The following is a 15537-nucleotide window of genomic DNA, read 5'->3' as shown; positions in this document are numbered from 1 at the left end:
ATACTCACAGGGTTGACAAGGGTCTGACTAAGAATACAGTGGACCCGTGCATATTTACTGTTTGCCGTTCGCGGAATAACCTATTCATGGAGTAACCAAAAATTACTCAATTATTTGCTTTTGTAAATACTCTAGTGGGGGTCCACTGTGCTTTGTCATGTGACAAGAGGTTATACTCACCTACCTACAGTATGTATTTACTGATTTACATTGAATTGCATATTGTACAAATATTTATGAAATTGACTTTACTACAGAATTAGTCATTGCATCCAGCAACTTACATGATGTAGTAATGCTCGACTTCCTGTACATTTTTCTTGACTAAATTCTTATGCAAAAACATTGAAAATGAGAACAAAAGTTGAGTTCAATATTTTTTATGTAGAAAAAAAATGCATTTAATACTACATCCACACACACAAATGAGGACAGGAAATAAAGTTGAAGCTTTAAAACAAACTTTAACCGTGAGTCTGTGTGGGTTTTCGTAATTACGAGTTCATAAAATATGGCCTTCATGAAGGCCGCCAAAAAAACATCCCCATCTTTGTGATGTTTTTTGTTAGGGCTTGTGTTCACAATGTAACAAAGAGGGGGCGAGGGAGAAGGTTTTCGGGGTTTTCTTTCAGGTGTTGGGGTATGGTCACTCCAGTTCCTTAAAGCGTGCAAACATGGCCTTGCGCACGGCTTGTTTGTAGGTGGCGTGGTCCCAAGCGACATGTTCTTTCTTCTGGCGTCTCTGTGGAAATGGGTTTAAAACTGGTGTAAATAAGGAGAGAAACGGTGCATGAAATTACAGGCAGAGAAATAGGACGGCACACTTACGGGTGGAGGTTCGGAGCCCAAACCAGGTCTGTCACTTGCTTTAGTCATCTCCCTGAGAGCAAAAAAAGAAAAGAAAAGAAAAAGTAATTCAAAACAGTGTCTTCTTAACTCTTTCACTAGCAGCCATTTTGAAAGGAGTATATTGACAGCTGTTTTAACAAGACCATTTTGACTTATCTTTTTAGACCCACATGTGTTCTTTGACAATAGTAGCAATGAACCTAACAAAAGAACAAGTAGGCTCTTCTTTCACCTGACAGAAAAAAAAAAAGGTTTCTAGCCTTTTCCATTTAGCATCAGTAGAACATGATTTGGCTGCACCAAAAACACTGGTTAATTAGAGCTTAGACTCCAGCCAAAATCTACATTCACTAAATTGTACTTTAGCCAAAAATACAAATCATGGTCATAATGGTAAATTGAGTGCATTTACATAGCGTTTTGTCTACATCATGTTGTCCACAGTGCATTTCCCAAGCCTCATATTGACCTTTTTTAACATATCGGAGTGTACTAAAGAGACAGTATGAGGGACGCCTAAAAATAACTTACTTTAACCTCCAGGATTCCTCGCATACCATGGGCCGTTGGAAGAATCCAGGCTGTTTTTCACTTCTGGTCAAGTTTGAAATCAATTCGCGTTCTGTACTAGCTGGCTAGGGCTAAGATAGCTAGCTCGTGGTAGGGTTTGTCTCATCGGGTTCAACATCCACGTTTGCAAACTCGTTCGTGCTAGGATGGCATCAGAGGCTAACAGCCAAGTGACCACAAAGGCGCTTGATACACTGCCTAGATGGATTTTATTGACCGACTGCTTAACAGTTTAATATAACGCTCATTAGCCGGCTGAACAGCCATTTCACTGATGATAGCATAATATATTACATTGTATAACAAAATCCCAGGGTAGTGATGTTGAGTAGGGAATTAGTGAAAGATTTCCAACAAGTCAATAATAAACAACTTAGCGGATGTTGTGTTGAGTCGTACCTGGATCCTCCGGCCCAGCTTTTTTTAGGATGAGGATGATGCTGCTGTTGTTGCTGTTGTTGTTGCTGCTGCTGCTGCTGCGGCGGCGGCGGCTGTTGGTGATGGTGTTTTTTCTTCTTCTGTTCTGGTGACCTGACAACTTCCTTGGTGCCTAGCTGTGTGGGGAACGTTTAGGAGACATTTAGAACACCCTTAACTGGTTGCTAGACAATCGCAGGGCACATATTAGCAGCCAGCCATTCAGTCACATTCACACCAATAGCATTCAATCAAGCTAACATGAAAAGCCAAGTATGCACTAATGGAACATCCAAACTTTACAAGACGCTGGTTCATTTCACTCACTTCTTTTTCCTGGTTCTCCAGCGCCTCCAACTCTTTTTTGGACCTCTTGATCTTCAAATGGATCTCCATGTTTTGCTGAGAGTACAAACCAGCGTGAAAAGGAGACAGCACCTTGGTCAGCGCTAAGCAGTGCAAGCAGGCAGTACTGTACTTTGTGAAGGTCCGAAAGTTGCTGGTGGCGAACGAGTGCGTCCTTGTTGGGGAACTGCCTCCTGCACAGCAAGCAGGCCATCTTCTTCCAGTCCGTCAGCTTGTCCTCACGTTCGAAAGGCGCCGCTTTGCTGACCTGGCCGCCGCGTGCCACATCCTCCTTCTCTTCCTCCACCTCCTCGTCGCTTCCGGCGGCATAGTCTGACGCCAGCATGCCCAAGCAGCCCATCAGCCGCTGGCGACAGGCAACAACGTGTTAAAACCATGTGCTGACTTGTGGGGGAAAAAAAACGAGTTAAAAGTTTACATTGTGTTTTATCATTATGTAGTGCACATTTTGAAGCAATCTTTTTTTCTGTGTGTTTACAGTATACAGGTAGGCCTGGGCCATTTAGCCCAAAATTCATATCACAATATTAATTGCAACCCTTCACAGTAAAAACGGCCAGGGCTGCTCGATTATGGAAAAAATAATAATCACGAATATTTTGGCAATAATTGAAATCATGATTATTCAAAGGATTTTTTTTGGGGTACAAAACGAGAAAATGTTTAAGCATTTAAAAATATTAAGACCAATTAAAAAATAAATAAAAACACTATAGTTATGTAGGTTTATTTGGTACCTAACAGAATGTATAACAATATATATTTATACAAATATTTTTAGCTATTTATTTATAATTTTATTTATTTATGTGTTTTATTTATGTTGGCAAAAACTTGAAGTTGGAGTGCAGCTTGTGCACTGTGCAGTAGAACAATCATTTATTTTTTGGGTACAAAACAAGAGAATGTTTGCACATTTAAAAATATTAAGACCAATAAAAAAATAGAAGCACTATAATATATAACAGAATTTACAATAATATATATTTATTTATTTAGGTTTGCAAAAACTTGAAGTTGGAGTGCAGCATGTGCATTGTGCAGTAGGAATATAACTTATTTTTTGGTACAACAAGAAAATGTTTTAAAGTAAAAAAACAAATACAAATCTTTGGAACACTAAGTTCCTTTTGAATGAAACAAAATTTATTAAATCAGCTATTTTAAAATTGAAAAAATGTCCAAATGTATAAATTTAAACAAAAAAATTGGTATTAATTTCTGAAAGTGTTAATTGTGTACTGCAGTAGAGAATCTAAATCGATAAAATAAGGCGCAATAAAACATGAATTAGATTAACATTTTCTGTGCAAATCTCAAGTCACAATTTAATATTAGCATACTTTAATGCAAAATAATGTAAACAAAACAACAATATGGCTGATTTTCAAACAATACTATACAACTGGCTTTCAGTTGAGTTCAGTCGTTACACATAACAGGCAGATGTTCGTAACTGAATAATATCCCTGATGGGTCTGCAATGTAACTCCCGTGATAAACAGGGGGTCACTCCGCCTGTAACGTCCTTACCTTTGACTTTTCATCTTTTTTAACTGGAGTAAGAGGCTTCTTGAAGAGTTCTTCACTGCCTGAATTCTGTGGGCACAAAACTACGTGAATGACTTGAAAGTAACGGGATGTAAACCTTGGCGGATGCGCGTTTTCCCAACCTTCCTCTCGAAGACGGCAAACGCTGCATCAGCAGTCTTAGATTGCTTCCTGTCGTCATCCACGCCGCCTTTCAGCACCGGTGACGGGGAACGCACGCAATCCTTTTGCCGGTTTTGGATCTTGGCCCAGCGCTCCATATCTTTCATGATCTGAACAATAAACATTAATTCAGTCACTCATTCTCCCATACATACACAATTTTAAGCCGTTTTATCAACAACCTTGACAGCAGCGAGACTTTTTGGCTTCTCGTCCCTTCTTAGCGAGTCGTCATCATCTTTCTTCTCAGGAAACGGACTTTCATGGATGTCAGCAGAAACGGGCGGTTGCGTGGTGGGCAGTGGAGGCTCTGGGCGTTTCTTCATGTCCAGAGGAGCGTCAGCAGCCGGGTTGGAAAGAATTGCTTGGTCCTCGGCCGTCATGACCACAGGGTGGGGCCCCTGATTGCCTCCGGGCACCGGGACGTACGTCTTTGTTGCCGCATCCCAGTACTGGTACTCTTGGTTCTGAGCATTGTAGAAGTACTACGGAATAGAGAAAATTCGCGTATAATTAGAATTGGAATATGGGATTGGAATTTTTTTTATTTTTATTATTCTATTTATTTAGTCAAACTCCCCAAAAACCTTCAGGAAAGAAAAAAAACTCAGCAAATTGGGAAAATATATCACAGAATAAAAGGGCCTATTGTGTTGTCTTCTATACTCACTTTAGAGCCAGGGTCATAGTACAGGGTGGTCTCAGGGTCATAGTAGAAGCCTGATGTGGCATCGTACAAGTAACTTGACGTATCATGCGTATCAGCATCTGAAAGGATTATGACAAAGATTTTTATTTTACTGATGAACATGTATAACTTTTCTAAATCTTGCTAAATTATTTGTGACAGGCTGCTGTACTGTATACAGAATTTAGGTCATGTTTTTGTGTGAATCAGTTTCTTCTTTTCCATTACGAAATTCAGGCACTTTTTAAGGACTTTCAAGGTCAATTTTCCAGTTTTTCCGGTACCCTTCAAAAGGCGAAAACCAGTGTGAAACTGTGAATCAACGCATAGCCTTGTTTGAGGTTACCAAATACTGTCTGTAGGAAAAATACAGAAAATCTACTAAAACCTAAGCCTAACATTGAACCAGCAGTTAGTAAATTAATGGGGCATAGAAAATGAAGCAGTGTTTTTGTATACTACTCAATGTCATTGGTGTTTGCAAACCGTCTTCATTTGTGTTGGTTTGTCAAATTTCTTGTTCTTTTTCTTATAACACTCAATGACGTCAAAGAGCACGGATTGATTCACACCATATTTCCGCATGTAAACTTACCTGCATAATGTGATATAAATGTTAGCTTCTTTTCTATAGCCATTCACAACCTTGCAACTGTAGGCTAGCCACTATGTTTACTAGGGGTGTAACGGTTTCCAAATGCAATTCCGCACCACTGCGCTAGTGACTGTATGTTGTCAGCATACAGTTAGATGGCAATTTTCAGTGTGCTAGAGATGTTCTTACCATAGGATTGACTGGCAGGAGCGGCAGCATCGCCAGGCACATGAGCGCCAGTCGCCGGGTAGGACGGATCAACAGCTTGACTGGCATCATAGTCAACTCCCTGTGAGGTGAGGTGTTACAAGAAATCTACCAGTACCTTTTTAGAGAGCACCCAATTTGAAAATAAAGCACTTAATGCACCTACCTGGCTAATATTGGCATCTACTGACAGAGGTGGATTACTGCTACCGGTGCCACCTTGCATTCCGGGAGGTGGCTGCATGAAGGGTTGCGGTTGGGGGTAAAACGGTTGCTGCTGAAAGGCCAGAGGGAATAATCACCTGACCGGTCGGATCATTTCCATCACTCTAAACAAGAGCATGACTGACCTCCATTGTGCTGCCTGCGAGCCGATAGTCTGGAGTAGAACTGTTTGGTTTGTCAAACTCTCTTTTGAAACTACAACAGGCAGATAAGAAATTAGGTGAAAGCCCGTCCATCATAAGCAATAGTGGCTCGTGTACACAGTGTGATGAATAACAAAATATGACCAGATGACTTACCCCTGGTTCTTTAGGGGTTTTGCAACCTCTGCATACACTCTGACTCCGTCAATATAAAGGGAATTGGGCTTGGCGATGAGAAGGTCCACTAAGCGTGTCACTTGCTACAAAACAAAAGAAGACTTGCTACACAAATTGTAGATGCATGTTGAACATGCAGTATGTAACGCATGCCGATTTCACTCAAGGCACCTCATGGGAGTCCATGTCAACAAAGCAGAAGCACTTTGCTCCGGGTGTCTTGGCCTTGATTAGACGAACGTTTCTCTCATCCAGATAAGCAAACGGATCCAAGGCTTTGAGAATGGCCTCTATTGTTGTGGTGGGCTTTATGTTTTTTATGATCATGGCTGTTCGGGCAGGCAAAGAGTGCAGTTATAACAATGAACAATAGACAATACTTTACATCTAGAGAACATGTGCACATACTTTTACTGTCCTTAAAGACCGATTTGGACTGATGGGAATTGTAGTGAGGGGAGTTTTGGTTGCCCCAAGACTCTTCTTGCATCTCACTTTCCTGCTGCTGAAACTGCTGGTCCACCTGCTGCTGCCAGGCCTCTGGAGTGAGGTCAGAGTTGCGCTGCCACTGGCTGGGAGGCAGCGGCTCCGCGAGGCCTTCAGGCGTGGACCCGTTTTGGTTGGACTCAAATTCTTCTGATGGCTGATCGGATGTAGACGACTGTGACTCCTGTGGTGGAGGCAAGGTGTGATGGGATTCCTTTGTCACAAAAAAAAAAAGCACACACAAAAAAAAAAGCAACCCATCAGCATTCAAGCCCGGTTAATCTAAATGTCAAATTCCACCACACACAGTACTTACATTAACACTTCTTTCACTGTCATCTGGATGAGAGTAGCTAATGGAAACTGTTCTAGTGCCAACCTTGAGGGAACCCTGCAACAAGAGCACACATACGCAATCAAAATAAGCCATTAAAAGGGTCGATAATGCCTAAAATAAAACCAGTGACACCCAAAATGCACTGTGGCATGGGCACTTAGGTTGGTACACTGATCCAAGAGCCACTACCATTCTTGAGACGACAATAAGCCCCACTCGAGTAAACTAGTTTTGTGGTAGCTTCAAGCAGAAGCTGCATGTATTTATTGTTGTCATACTAAATGAACCCCATGAACTGTTTCAGTCAAATGAGCCATTGTGATATGATACGCCAGACAACTGAGTCAAAGCATCACAGCCTCAAGCTGTCCTCTTCATATTGCACATTCTGTCTGACCATCAATCTAAAACCCAAAATGGCAGACTTTGATAATAGAGAGAGCAGATTCTCAAAGACAGAAACTGGAAGTTTGCTTTGCTTATTCGGCTTTACCGCTAATTCATCTGACTTCCATTAGAGGATTCAAGCCACAGGATGCTAAAAAAATTCCATTTCCATAACCCTGTTAAAATCCCACGAATACATGGATACTTAGAAAAACAATCTAATCTTTTTCAAGAGTCTGCAGATAAGTCGAATAACTAGGGTCACTACAAAAAAAATAATCAAAAAGGTGAATTTATGCAGAGAAAGCCACACCATATAGCACAAGCACTATTCTAGACAGTTACCATTTGGATCTTGAACGAGACAAAATAAGACTTTCTTTTAAAACACGTTTTGTTTTTTGCTGAACACAAAGATAAAAGTTAGAGAAATGGCAGCACCAAACAATCAGGGAACAAAAAACAAAACAAAAAATCCATTCATGTGGTTCCCCACTTGTCTTAAGATAGAGAAGTCCCGGCCAGTGCATTTCATATATCACCATATTCAATCGACTCAATACCATGACAAATAATGAAGTGGTTGTGCAAAGAAAAATCAGAACATAAACACAAGAGAAACAAGTCACCAGCCACTTCTGGGAATATTTTACATTTGACCCGATTGTGCATATACTGTATATATAAAAAGAAATACAAACAGGTACCCTGTTTTTTATGTATATAATTAAAGCTTGATGTCAATGATTCATATGGTAATTCCTTCAAAGATGCTGAAAATTTTCACTCTGACGCACCTATGTTGTCCACATCACTTTAGGAAAATTCCAGAGAACCAATAGACATGAGACACAAAGGGCTATTTCAAGGCCATTATTCAAAGAAGTTAATCACCAAGTCGTCTGGCCTAGTCATGAACATTCAAAAAGATCCATTATGAAAAACCAAAAGCATCATTGAACCATCTTGTTGTTCCAACAATACTTTACCACACCTACGAAAGACTAGCAATCCTTGACCAAAACAACCACAAAGCCTTGATTAAAATATAATTCCAATTTCTCACAGACCAGAGTCAAACTGCATGGCCAGTAAGTGCTCTTCTCATGTATTTAGTCAAATAAGGGCCAAGCGTCACAGTGAGCACTAAAGCAAAGACACTAAGGTTCGATGCTAACACGATGCTAGTCCAGTTGCCGTCAATTATTTAAATGTCATTGATATTTGTCTTCAACTGTCAACTCCCTGTGTGTGCTTTCACCTTCAAACAAGCTCACTCACTCGTTTCCCCCATCGTTCCAGTTTGCAATGTTGGGGCAACTGAAAAGGAGACAATCTTGCCATGTGTCTGTGGGCAAAACTAGTTGTGACATTAAACGTCCATTTTCACAATAAAGTGGTAAATGATCACCCGTCGCTCATCTCTACAGTATAGTATTTTCTGTTTTTCCATTGTTACAGGAGGGAGTTTTTAATTTATTTATTCACTGACAGCTAGCATTAAGCAGATGCCATTTCAGACGGACATTGAGAGCACCTGTGTTCTTGTCATATTTGAGGATACACATGCATAGTTTGCAAGCAACTGTGCTATCTGTCTTATTTTTAACTAGAATAGTTCCACACACTTGGAGGCACTGCCGCTAGTTTGGAGTCCCCACCGACCACCTGTTGATTTCAGCAAAGCATCTGGGTTGCTATTGCCAAATCACGTAATTGGCGAATAATTGACCTTAAATTAGAATGTTTGAAACATCTAGTGGCAACAGATGTTCGTTAACAGATTGCTCAATAGTCCATTTATATTGGCGCTAGTAGTAAAAACGCACCTTGCTTGGGAACCTACCATTGGAAAAGTAGGGTCATAATTACTCACACTCATCATTACAACTAAGAAATATTTAGGCATAAGACCATCCAGTTTAAACCTGAATCCTATCTTGTTAGGAATAGTTTTAGATACAGGGAGAAGGCTCAAGTTACGGCGGAGTTCCTGTCCTACGCTGGCGATGTAACCCGAATTTCGATTTAAGTCGGATTTCCTCCGTTAAAGTCGATATTTACATCAAAATACTTTGTACAGTAATTCTAAAAAACATTTGCGCGACCCGGAAGAGCCGGAACCAATATCTCGTGTTTCCGCACGGACATTCATTCTATAAACACGGAAATGTGACCTGACCTGACCCGCTGATGGACGTCCGTTACTGGAGGTAACAACCACACAACTTTAAATAACTGAAATGGCGTGATTACTGTGGGAAATTAACAAAAACGGAGGTGCTACGGACAAGGCACGGGCTCCATAAAGTCAAAACGACGTAGGTCGCGTACGACGTAACTCGAGGACTCCCTGTAATCTAAAAGAATAACTCAACAAATAAACTGAAGGATTTGGGGAATTTTGTTTCTGGGCACACCCCACGGGGGACGGCCCAGGACACGCTGCAGAGATGTAGCCTGGAAACGGCACATTACTGCAGAAGAGCTGTGGAAAGGAAAGCCTGCGCTTCCTTGTTAAAGCTGCTGCCCCCACTACCCCAACCCTGCATAAGCGGAAGAAAATGGATGGATGGATAGATCGATCGACTTTTGGAATTCAAATTCTGTCAGACATTTGTTGGGGTTTATAGAACAACAATGACTGATTCCTCGATCTCTGTAGTCCAAGAACTAGGAAATCAAAGCCCACTCCCTCCCCAATTGTCTTCGTCCCCAATCTACTAAATGCCCTCTCGACCCCTCGTAATCCTGTTGGGAGAGGCGGCCTTGGTCGAGTGACGAGGATAGGCCACCTTGTTGGACTCCATGAAGTGGACTGCATCCTCGACGTTTAAAAACTCCACATAGGCCGTATCGTAGCTGTAACCTGGGGACAGCATTTGAAATACAGATGGGTTTTTGTTAGTCAGTTCCAGTAAGCACAGTCAGGCCGCTATAACACAAGAAGAGAGCAGTGCGTTAACACATCGAAATGATTGAACATTTCTCTGCGAGAGCTTTCGTTAGCCACTAAAATACTGTACCTTCTCTGGAACACTGCATTTTTACAGGTATTATGCTAGTCCATCTTCCGATAGCAGTCTTTGTCAGGGAAAGCTTTTTATAACGCCTTAACATGAAAGGGACATTTCAATAGTGGTGACTGACCACTTGTGTGGCATTTGTCATGGCTACAGACCAATGTGGTGTGTGTGTTTAATTCTTTTTGGAACATTTGGGCAAAACAAAAACAAAAAATATCCCTAAACAGTACCGAGTATGCCCACAAAAATGTTCACTCTAATCAAAGGTCATGACAAAAGCACCTACACGTAAAAGTCTCTGAAGGACACACACACACACACACATGAATCACTCCCACTCAAGGGTTCACAGTGAGTTCTGCAACTGCTGGCAATGGCCCAACATCCCCAGACATGGCAAATGATGGCATTACGGACTTTACAGAACACCACCCTCCCCGCCCCTCTTCGTAACTGATCGAGGATCACACAGGCCAAAGACAACAAAAGCAACCATGAAGATAAAAAAGGAAGCGTGCGGAGGTGCCAACGTCGAAAGAGCGTAAAATCGAGGGACATGTAAGCGATCGATTGCCCCAAACAGTTCCACAAGTTCACAGTTTTTACCTGGGACAACATTTTTCATCTTCATCCCCGGTTGTGGCACCCCATCTTGCAGTGTAAAGGCACCAAGAATCTGTAAAAACAAAAATAAGGCAAAATGTTCAAGTACCCCAACAAAAAAATAAAAATAAAAATCAACCTTCAAAAATTATTGAGTGTGTTTGCTAACCTGCTCCATCGTAGCAGACTTTGGAATGCCAGTTATAGATATTGTTGTGGAGACTTTGCTTTCCAATGACACGCTCCTGTAATCTTGATCCTTTTACACAAGTGTCCAAAAAATCCGTTATGACCAAAATACAAGCATGAGGGATGAGAACAATCAATCTAGAGTTCTGAAAGACTGTGTGGAAGTGATGGAGTTGATGAGTTTCTATTCATTTTAGTCCGTAAAAACAGGCTTACCTTAGAACCAGATGCAGTGAATGGTGGAGGCATGACTGGTTTGGATTCTTCAACCAGTGGTGGTCCCTGTAGATCCCCCTGTTTGTACTCAAACATCCTTCCAGAAGCGGTCCTGTAATCGATGTCTCTGTAGTCTTGGTCCTTGCTTTGAAAATCTTCCAGTTGTGCCATCTTACCCCTAGTCTGTTCTTTACTGCATGTAATAACCTTGAGTCCTGTAAAACTGTCATTTGGCTTGATAGTCTCATGAGTTGGCTGGTTCTTGTGGTACTTTTCACCAATATCGGATTTGTTCTGACTCTCTCTTTCTGCGAGCCAGCGATTACTCTCATTTCGTCTTCCTGGAGTGGGACCAGGTGGAGTTCCTTTGTGGGGAGAGTTTCTACCAAGCGGAGGCCGATCCATTTCAGCAAAGTGATCACCGCGAACAAAGCGGACATCTTTCCCCGGAAAGTCAATAGGTGGTCTGTCCCTGTCAACAAATGCTGGTGGATCTCGACTGGTCGCATCTCTCCTAAAACCTGCTGGATAGGTGGGCTCAGAAGCACCTTCAATTCCTTCGTCTACGACAGGGGGTTTATCCTTTTGTCGGCTTTTCCATTCCTCTGCAAGAGTCATCTCTTCACCGCTCCTATAGTCCATAAGGGGGCTATCACTCGGTTCTGGATCTTTATCAATTCTGGGCTGGCCATCTGGACCCTTGAAGTCAGATCTTTGTGACCCGCTAGCATCGGCAGGCATGCCAGCCCTGTCCATTGGAGGGGCATCATTTCCAAATCTCAAAGGAGAGCGCTCCCTGTCTCGGAATTCAGGCAGCGGACCAGGGCGAGCTCTGAAATCCATATCAGATTCAAATCCACCTCTTGGATTAAAAGGCAGTCCTTCTCGTCGATCTATGTCCATCATCCTCCTTTCTTTAGGAGGCATGTCCGTGTTAAAACGACTCTTATCATCAATGCCCATTGGAGGCCGCATGTCCCTGAAGTTATCATTGTTCTCCGTTCTGTCCATGGGAAACCCTCCTCTCCCATCCATGTTGGGATTATTGAAGTGAGACATATCGCGAAACATGTCCCTGTCTCTCATGTCCATATATCTGTTGTTTTGCCCCCACGTGGGGACATCTCTTCCTCCCATATCAAATCCTGAGAAACCCGGTGAATTCATCATATTGTCTCTAAAGTTAATATCACACTGCCCTCGGAAATTTAAATCCGGATTTGGGCCAGATCTGAAAAAATCTCTGTCCAGCTCTCTACCACGCATATCACATGGATCCATGTCACGCCCCCACATTGGTGGACCTTCCATTCTTCTCATGTCCATTGGTGGTAGATCCAGAGGACCCATATGGCCCATGGGTCCCATATTCATTCCATCTCTACCCCAAAAATCAGGCATGGGTTGATCTCTTCCCCCAAACATTTCTTCGCGGTGATTACCTCTGTAATAAAGTTGATAATTATTAAAAGGGCAACGCCAACAAATTAAGGCTGGATTTACAGGTCAAATGTCCAATTTCAATTTAATGTCTGGCTTGGACAGTATTCGTTTTCTCGTTTTGACTGTGTATTGCATGCTTATGTCAAGTGAGATATACAGTGTCTGACATAGCTGTGGAAACGATTGCTGCAAATATGTTCCTTATTCAATGGATATTTTTATGGATATATATTTTTTTATTTTTTATTTTAATGGATATTCATTTTTGCTAAATATACTACGGAGGGATAATAAAAACAGTGGTTGAAAGTACAATTTTTGTTAAGTCAAGCCAAGTTTATTTATATAGCCCTTAATCACACAAGAGTCTCAAAAGGCTTCACATGCCCACAGTTGACAAATATCAACGACATCCCCCAATCGAACCACAAGAGGGCAAGGAAGGTAAAAAAAAATAAAAAAACGGGCAAAAAATGAAAAAGGCATTAAGGCATTTATAAATAATGAGTTAAAGTAATAAGTGAGGTATAATTGGGATAGGACTAGATAAGCAGTTGCTTCAACCTATTCCATTTCGAACAGCAAGTCTTTTTTTTGTAAATAAGTTTCTTTGGAAGTCATTACTATTATTTATTTAACGAAAACAGTTATATGTCTCTGTTATTTGTTTTTGACACAATTCTGACATTATGCTTTTTTGTTTTATTGTCATTTTAAATGTTCCAAACAAAGTTGAGATTAAAAAAAAGATATACCTCTAACTTTGCATATCTGTTTGGTAAAAAATTATAGATGTATTTCATGTGTTCATTTGTGTTATTTCATGAGAAAAGTGTGCGTATACATCAGCGAGTGGCATATTTCGATTGAGGTACTATCTGATAGGCATCACATTTTTAATCAAATTTGGAAGAATCCTAAGCCTCGGAAATCCGAATTTAACCATCTGAGAGGAAAAGGGCACACGCCTAGGACACACCAAAAAGCAGTTTATTTACCTAAATGGAGGTCTTCCCCTCGGTCCTTGCCCTCGTCCATCCCACATTTTCTAGAAAGAGTATCACAACAAAAACATACATTTTATAAAGATCTGAATCCCGGCAAACATTGCTGATTTAGCTGACATTTAATTACAGCCAATTTGTAATTCGCATGTTCACAGATTATCATGAATCTTCCTGTAGTTCACAAATGAAACTATTAGCTGAAAAACAATTATCTGTGCATTTTCATGTATATTTTTATGTTATTTCTGTCAAGCTCAAAGATGCCACCCAAACACCCTACTCCTTCTCTGGCAGCCATATTCGAGCAGAGTAGTAGCCAATTTAACGTGATTGCTGCCCAGCAAAATGCTGTGTGATGGAAGATTCCAGTCCAGGTTTGACAAGCAGGTGAGGGGCCTTGAGGTGTTGATGTTGGAAAAATCCTGATGTAAACATCTCAAAACCCTAATCTTAACCCTCAGAGCAGGGTTATCAGGGAGTAGGATACACTTTGCGTCAGTAAATGCTAGTTATTAAAAACAAAAACGTACATCGCGGGAATCAAACTTGTGACCTAGCACTTTTGGGGCGATCGCACTAACCACTTGACTGCGAGGTGGTACACATTCACTGGCGCAGAATGAGATGTTTGTAGTTCTTGCGCGATTCGCGGTAAAATAACGCTTGGTGGCCATTTGCCGGTCACGGCATAATAACCACTGCGTAAACTTTAACACACAATCAGACGTGGATTCATAAAAATAATGTAAGATAACTTCAATATATTTAAGTGTTTTGACATCAAAATGTGTAGTTTATTGAGTGTTAAAATAAACTATAATGCGTGCAATTCTAAGAAATCTAGTTGCAAAGTGAGGGGCGTCCATTACATGCCCATACGAAATTTCGCATCAATCATGATCCCGAAACCCTGAGGGTTCACCGCACATTACAAGTGGACGTTGCTATAAATGTGAGTGCCACGTTCCAGTGAAGCTTAAGTTATATTTATGGTGGTGGGGGGGGGGGAAAAAAAGTCTGCTCGCGTCAATCAATGACTGGTAACATGCTTTGCTACTAGTGGGCCAAAAAAGGCCCGCTAACATTGGATAAGGCTATCCACGCGTAGGCAAACGTACTAAAATGCCACCAATTCGAACGGGTACAGGAGGTAATCTTCGCGTGGTGTATATACTATAATATAGTAATCTATTGTTAATTCTGATTCAACTAATTTATACGCGCTTATACGTAGCGAGGCGGCCAGTGTTAGCATTAGCTTGGCAGACTCTGCTCAACGCTTAGTTCCTTGAGCTACGCCGTTCACGTTTCTAAATATAACGACTACCCGCGATATTTCTGCTGATGTCGACTTTTTTTTTAATGATTATTATGGACCCACCTCGGCCGCTTTGAAGGGTCGTCGTCAATGAACTCCGCACAGGGTAGACGGTGACAAGGTACCAAGACCGACAACCGCAAGAAGCTACGGCGAGTCACGTGACTGACAGTCGCAGCAAGAGACTTCCGGTAGTCGTAGCGGTCGGGGGTATCCTCATGTTACGTCTTTGCGAAATTGTCAACGTCACGCTACGCCGACCGAGTCGGTCGTTAACTGAGGCTGAGCCCAGTTGTCATCTATATGACAAATGTATGTCCGTCCGTTAGTATCTATCTATCTATCTATCTATCTATCTATCTATCTATCTATCTATCTATCTATCTATCTATCTATCTATCTATCTATCTATCTATCTATCTATCTATCTATCTATCTATCTATCTATCTATCTATCTATCTATCTATCTATCTATCTATCTATCTATCTATCTCTCTAATTCAGCTAGGCTGTCTGTCCATCCATCCATCCATCCATTCATCATGAAAAGGTGAGGGAGTTTAACATGACATCA

The 15537-nt window shown here is 41.3% G+C and overlaps 1 protein-coding gene across 3 annotated transcripts; it reads right to left on the bottom strand.

Annotated features, from left to right (window-relative positions):
- Positions 1-364: 364 nt before the first annotated feature.
- rbm6 (RNA binding motif protein 6) lies at positions 365-15182 on the bottom strand. Of its 3 annotated transcripts, none has more exons than XM_086087060.1 (22): positions 15026-15182; positions 13636-13685; positions 11195-12638; positions 10959-11048; positions 10793-10862; positions 9956-10029; positions 6753-6827; positions 6359-6650; positions 6122-6279; positions 5930-6033; positions 5756-5825; positions 5572-5682; positions 5388-5487; positions 4586-4683; positions 4098-4400; positions 3876-4025; positions 3736-3801; positions 2315-2548; positions 2164-2238; positions 1819-1973; positions 829-880; positions 365-742 (listed from the first exon to the last, which is right to left on the bottom strand). In XM_086087060.1, exons 2-22 carry the CDS (start codon positions 13680-13682, stop codon positions 647-649), a joined length of 3864 nt encoding a protein of 1287 aa, XP_085943186.1. In that variant the 5' UTR covers positions 13683-13685; positions 15026-15182; the 3' UTR covers positions 365-646. The 3 variants fall into 3 exon arrangements, with proteins under 3 accessions (XP_085943186.1, XP_085943187.1, XP_085943188.1); XM_086087061.1 differs by having other exon boundaries at positions 5572-5679; XM_086087062.1 differs by having other exon boundaries at positions 6359-6620.
- Positions 15183-15537: the final 355 nt, after the last annotated feature.

The sequence above is a fragment of the Leptonotus elevatus genome, chromosome 10 (assembly GCF_054856555.1).
Source record: "Leptonotus elevatus isolate MCC_2025b chromosome 10, RoL_Lele_1.0, whole genome shotgun sequence".
Taxonomy (NCBI): Eukaryota; Metazoa; Chordata; class Actinopteri; order Syngnathiformes; family Syngnathidae; genus Leptonotus; species Leptonotus elevatus.
Note: the sequence above shows the minus strand (reverse complement) of the source record. Positions and strands in the feature narration are given on the sequence as shown.

Bases quoted from the DNA above. Each gene is read 5' to 3' on its own strand.
- rbm6 (XM_086087060.1), bottom strand. From the start codon at position 13,682: ATGTGGGATGGACGAGGGCAAGGACCGAGGGGAAGACCTCCATTTAG. The intron at 6,828-9,955 runs GTGGCCTATCCT...CTCTTGTTGCAG, and splicing joins ACTTCATGGAGTCCAACAAG to GGTTCCCTCAAGGTTGGCAC. The intron at 2,239-2,314 runs GTACAGTACTGC...TTGTACTCTCAG, and splicing joins AACTTTCGGACCTTCACAAA to CAAAACATGGAGATCCATTT.